At 33.4% G+C, this 6,398-nt stretch overlaps 1 protein-coding gene and 1 long non-coding RNA gene across 4 annotated transcripts; one reads left to right on the forward strand and one right to left on the reverse strand.

Moving 5' to 3' along the window:
• Window positions 1-2,379: 2,379 nt before the first annotated feature.
• On the forward strand, window positions 2,380-5,368 carry LOC115245690 (zinc finger BED domain-containing protein 6-like). 3 transcript variants are annotated; one of them, XM_029824116.1, is made up of 6 exons: window positions 2,380-2,499; window positions 2,588-2,728; window positions 2,907-3,046; window positions 3,265-3,509; window positions 3,590-3,794; window positions 4,361-5,368. In XM_029824116.1, coding segments are annotated over exons 3-6 (1,068 nt in total). In that variant the 5' UTR covers window positions 2,380-2,499; window positions 2,588-2,728; window positions 2,907-3,045; the 3' UTR covers window positions 4,978-5,368. The 3 variants fall into 3 exon arrangements, with proteins under 3 accessions (XP_029679976.1, XP_029679977.1, XP_029679978.1); XM_029824117.1 differs by having other exon boundaries at window positions 2,631-2,728; XM_029824118.1 differs by having other exon boundaries at window positions 3,590-3,808; window positions 4,361-4,499.
• LOC115245691 lies at window positions 3,561-4,976 on the reverse strand. The gene is made up of 4 exons (XR_003885582.1): window positions 4,839-4,976; window positions 4,389-4,495; window positions 4,107-4,300; window positions 3,561-3,697 (listed from the first exon to the last, which is right to left on the reverse strand). It is a non-coding gene; the product is annotated as an uncharacterized LOC115245691 (long non-coding RNA).
• Window positions 5,369-6,398: the final 1,030 nt, after the last annotated feature.

The following is a 6,398-nucleotide window of genomic DNA, read 5'->3' on the forward strand; positions in this document are numbered from 1 at the left end:
TATATATATATATATATGAGTACGTTTATATATATATATTTTTTTTTACTGATGTGAACTCACATGGTAATATATATGTATTGATACATTCTTTTATCTACTTTTTTTCACATTCTCTTCTATATTTTTTTAAGGGTCGGCAGGAGAGACAGTAGAGACCTCTCGCGGGAAGCCGTGAACTACGGATACGTTTTTTTCGTATTACGGCCAAAATACAAAGAAAATTAATTTCTAACAGCAATATTCGTAATCAGTAGGATCGTAAGATTGTCTCTACAGAGCGATTTTTTGGAAAAAAGAGTTAAAATAATATTTCATAAATTGATAAATAAGGTATAGCTCTGATACAGCTCATGGCGGATTAGGTGCAGTTGGCCATGAGCTGTATTTTATTAATTATAAATTTTTTGAGTTACGTATATACATATATACATATATGCATATATATGTTAAATTATAGTTAAAGTTATACGTGCAATTAAATATTGTATGCCCAGATAGCCAAGTATGTTCGAACAGATTTTGCCAAACGTCTGCTACAAATTTTTGTCAGCAGAAAGATTCCAGATTGTATACAAAGTCTGTTATCCAACCTAATTGGTTGTGAGCGTATTAGAACCTTAGCTTATCATCCGGCTTCTAATGGTATTCTGGAACGATGGCACCGTACATTGAAGAGTGATACGCTAGAGGAACAAGGATAACGTGATCGTTGATCCTTTTCTATCTTTCCTCTCCACGGTGCGTCCACGCGAGCAATTCAATCGTGTGTGTATGTATATGGACATATACCTCTACATAGAGATCGAGAATTTATTTGTCAGATTGGTAATCCTGAAGTCGGAGTTTCGCATTGTCACCGCGCGAGGTCTCCAATATCAATTCGGAGTTTGGCCGTAACTCCTGCCGACCCTTAACGGACGGTTAAAATTAGCAGGGTGGCCAACAGAAAATAGAGGTGAAGAAAAACCAAGCATTCATATAATTTCAGTTGAAACCCTGCTAATTTTAACCGGCTCCGTAAAGTTAGCCGGACCACTTTAACTTTTTGATAATTAAAATTATCTAATCGTTTGGTGGTCGTTTGGTAAGTTACTCAGAATTATGTCCTTGACAACATATATCAAGGTTATTGGGGCTGGGTCCCCTTTTCGCTATATTTACCCTCATTGGATATCGTGCGACGCGTCATCGCGCTGGCTGCAAGAGCCATTATACGACGAAGGCATGCGCAGGCGCAGGGTCAACGCATATGGTTTTTTTTACTTTTTGGATAAATTATGGACCACCAAACGTCGTAAATAAAGGATTTGTGACCACCTAACGATTCTGCATCGAATAAGCCTTGATTTAATCGATTAGACTAAAAATTAAAAATGTCCGGCTAACTTTACACCAATATTTTAACTATTTAATTAAAAAAAAAAAACGATTGACCACCAAACGTTTTAATTAGGCTACCAATCACCACCAAACGATTAGATAATTTTAATTATTAAAAAGTTAAAGTGGTCCGGCTAACTTTATGCAGCCAGATTAACCGACCGTTAAAATTAGCAGGGTGGCCAACAGAAAATAGAGGTGAAGGAAAACCAAGCATTCTTATCATTTCAGATGGAACCCTGCTAATTTTAACCGTCGGTTAATCTAACCGAGCTTGGTGAAATTGGCCCTAACTCTGAGGGTTAGGGATGTTCGATTCCGATTCGATTCTTTAAAAGATCGATTTTTTTAGTAAAAAAATTGATTTTTTGAATCGATTCTTTGCTATACGATTTTTTTGCGAATCGATTCTTTACCCTAAGAATCGAAGAACTGATCCTATTTTTAAAAATTCTTTTTTCTCGCTTTTTTCTTACCTGTCGCTACTGTTTATATCTACACCATGATACTATGCCTGCGGTCGGTAAGACACTAGAAATGCTTCGAAGCATTGCATTAACCAATCAGAATAAATAAATCTTTACTCTTTTTGTCCTGATTGGTCAATCAAATGCTTCGAAGCATTTCTAGCGTGTTCCCGACCGCAGCCTATGTCTACACTCTTTACAATCTATATAGTCTAAGAGCCAATTTCACCAAGTCCGGTTAGGTGAACCGACGGTTAAAATTAGCAGGGTGGCTAACTGAAACGACATAAATGTCTGGTTTTCCTTCACCTCTATTTTCTGTTGGCTACCCTGCTAATTTTAATCGTCGATTCATCTAAAGCCCGTATCAGACTACGCATTGAGGATTGAGATTCAAGATTCAAGATTGAAATTTGACAAATCAGGACAAAGAAATTTTAGTCCCTTTTGTTCTGATTGGTCAAATTTCAATCTTGAATCTTGAATCTCAATCTTCAATGCGCAGTCTAATATGGGCTTAACCGAATTGGTGAAATTGGCCCACAAGTGTGAACAAGTCTGAATTCTTCTCGAGTGAGCTTCTCTAATAAAACGCAGAAACCGTTAAGTTCAGTGTTGATATTTGAAATTATAATTAATACAAAAATTGGTACGTACAATATTATAAACATTTATTGCACAAATATTTTCATTTTATATCACGCAATTGCATTGAATGTCTTCTATTTTTCTCGCAGCATTTTTATAATCAATTAAACAGCTTCATCTTGCTAACTTTAGACAAGTGTGAATTCTATTCGAGTGAGCTTCTCCAATAAAACGCGGGAACAACCGTCAAGTTCAGTGTTGATCTGAAATTATAATTAATACAGAAATTGGTACGTACAAGATTATAAACATTTATTGCACAAATATTTTCATTTGATCTATATTACTATATCTATAATATCTATAATCTATTACTATATCTATGATCTATAATACTTTCATATTGCATGGTTTTAGTTTCATTTTATATCATGCAATTGCATTGAATGTCTTCCCTTTTCCTCGCAGCATTTTTATAACCCAATTAAACAGCTTCATCTTGCCAATAAGTGTGAATTGCCATTTTTATAACGTCTTTTATGCGTAATAAAAGTTATAATTTGAATGTTACTGGTGATGAACTGTGTTAAACGAAAAACAGTACAAAAGTGGGTATATTTACTAATGTTTTTTCAACATGTCGAACATAATCTCACCTATTTTTTTAAATTATTTGTTTTCTTTCCTTCTTTCTTTTCTTTTAATTCACATTATTTTTCAAGAAGCAAAATACATTTTTTTTTCATTGTTTGCTTTTTTCTACAAAAATAGCAAAACAATATATTTTTACAGTGCCCAACAAAAATAGCACAATATATTTTTACAGTGCCCAAAATAAAGAAATCTTGCGTTTGGAAATTTTTCATAAAATCTAATGACACTGATAGTGGTGATGCTACGTGCAAAATTTGTAACAGAGAAGTGAAGTCCTGCGGAAAAGGTGGTGGTACAACTAATTTAAAAAATCACTTAAAACGAAATCATGCAGGAAATAAAGAAGTAAAACTAACTTTAGGAGAAAGTGAGAACAGCAATGAAAAAGCTCCTAATCCGGAACAAGCAAATAATTTGGTAAATCTATATCTTACAATATTTACATGCACCCCTTAATTATTTTATTACATTATTTGTTTACTCTTGTTTATTTTCAGAACCAATTAAAATTGTCATTAATGCCATCACCGGCATCTACCTCTACATTCACGTCCATGGATCTATCTGAATCTAATTTAACTCCTGCTTCTTCACCAGCACCTAGTCTGTCAGAATCAGATAGTAGATTTTATTATACGGATCGACAATATGTATTCCAACCAAGGATCGACAACGCTTTTAAGCAAATAAAATCATTTGAAGGTAACATATACAGGGTGAGTCATTTTAAATCAACGCACGCAAATATCTCGTAAAGTAAGCAAGATGGAAAAAAATGTTGTATACAAAAGTTGTAGGGTTCAGAGGGGGACACATGATGAAAATATGAACTTGACCTTGAGTGACCTTTTCAAAGCCAAGTCAATGTGATCGATATTTTCTTAAACGGAACCCCCCATTTTTTATTGCATATTCTTGTAGCTTATCTCGAAAGCTTTTCAAAACACTATAATAAAGTATTTCCATCTTGCTTACTTTACGAGATATTTGCGTGCGTTGATTAAAATGACTCACCCTGTATATATAACAGTTCGCCGAGAGGCATCCACCATCGCACCACATTTATTCGCCTCCATGGTGTTAGATACAGGCTCTAATGTCCAAAATCAATCTTAAAATTTTAGAAATCAAATATTTAGAGTTAGATATTTTTTTAGTAAAATGAAAAGATTGAATTTTGAGGTTAGGGCCTTTAGGATCCTGAAGAACTACAAAAATTTAAACTTTATTAAACTTATGCATAAAATTCATAATATTTATCTTTTTAGAGGGAGGTGCAAGAGCAGGAGAAATCACCAATGCCATCCTTTTCATGCTTGCCAAAGACAATATGCCTTTCCAGACAGTAGATAATGAAGGATTCAGGAACTTGATGAAAACTATTGTGCCTCTTTATTCTGCACCTGGAAGAAAGTCGATTAAAAAAAAAATAGAAGAAAAATATGAGTACCTAGGAGCATGTGAAAAACAAAAATTGGAAAAAATTGATTATTTCTCAGTAACGGCGGATATTTGGACCGATGTACTTAATACCGTCAGCTATTTGAGGATGACTGTTCACTACGAATTTGAAGGAGAATTGCAATCCACCACGATTGGTGTTACAGAAATAACGGAGCGACACACCTCTCAAGTTATAGGAAGATGGATGAGAACGATTTTGCAAGACTGGCAAATCGATGATGAAAAAATAGTTGTTGTCGTAACCGATAACGGAGCGAATATTAAAAAAGCGGTTAGAGATACCTTTGGGTCTATCAAACATATTGCATGTTTTGCTCATTCAATAAATTTGGTCGCTGAGGATACAATGAATTTTCAAGATGCAATATCATTGTGCGCAAAGATTAAAAGAATTGTCATGATGATCTTCTTCCTTTCATGATGATCTTCTTAAAATGAAGACTATAAATGTTTGCGCAACGGCACCAAGACGAGATGCCAACTGACTTGAAGCACTATATGGATCAACCAATGATAGATCGTAAGGAAAGTCCAATACGTTATTGGTTGAGGCTTGCATCAGTATACCCGACTCTCAGCGTTATTGCCAAAAAATACTTGGCAATTGTTGGAACGTCAGTACCTTCTGAAAGATTATTTTCAAGGGCTGGCAATATTTTAACAGATTCCAGGAACCGACTTTCGCCCGATCATCTACAACAACTATTATTTTTAAATTCACTGTCCATTAAAGATTGGCAATTAAAAAATGAATAAGTAATTTGGTATTAAAAACAAAGCAGTATATGAAAATATATAAAAGAAATGTATGTAAAAAGTATGTGAAATAAACATATATTTTGTAAATACTTTTTTAATAATATAAAATTTTTCAAAAATTTAAAGCCTAATTGTTTAATTACTTATTTCCTTTATTAATTTAAGTTTTAAGCAACATTTAGGAAACAATATTTTTTTGTAATAATAAAAATTTATCGAGCGTCAAGTTAGCAGATTTTAATTATGTTTAATAAATATTATGAACGGAATCGATTAGAAATCATTTGGGAATAACATATTCATTAATATTTTTATTTGGGAAAAGTCGCATTTTTGTAATTTAAATAAATTTGTGTGTTCAAAAAAATTTATTATGCGTTATGCACGCGGCATTAGGAATTTAACCAATCAGAGTCCTAGATACCTATATAGGTATGTTTATAAAAGAATTATAAAAATTCAGTAAAATAATAAAATCTACGTCGTCAATTCCGACGACGTCATACGTAATATAATGTTATAGAGTTGAATTTTGTTCATTTTGCTTGCTCTTAAGGATCAGCGCACATGAAAATATTTTATTGTGTCTTTCATTTTAGAAATAAAAGACTCTGATTGGTTGAATCCTTTAATATAAAATAATTAGAAAATATTTAATTTCTCTGCTAACTCTACGGCGGTGTCTACAATAGGTGATTTAAGATTTAGCCTTTTTTTAAGAGAAAAATTACATCGAACCTAGCCTCAAGCTCTAAGCTTTAAGGGCCAATTTCACCAAGTCCGGTTAGATGAACCGACGGTTAAAATTAGCAGGGTGTATGGGATTTAATGTGACTGGAAAAAAATTTCAATACGCGTTATTTTAGTTCATCCAGTTATTGTTTTATTATCAAAAATGTATAGATCTTTTATATAACTGCCTCAAGAACAACAAAATAAACATTTTATTTCGATTCAGAATCGATTCAAGAATCAATTCTTTTAAGAGAATCGAACATCCCTACTGAGGGTGCGGCCACATGGGCTGGTATTCATAGTCAGGGGCCCAATTCTTGAATTCATTCGCAAGAGAAACGTATGCGC

This window comes from Formica exsecta, unplaced genomic scaffold (assembly GCF_003651465.1).
Source record: "Formica exsecta isolate Colony F162 unplaced genomic scaffold, ASM365146v1 scaffold1258, whole genome shotgun sequence".
NCBI classification, from domain to species: domain Eukaryota; kingdom Metazoa; phylum Arthropoda; class Insecta; order Hymenoptera; family Formicidae; genus Formica; species Formica exsecta.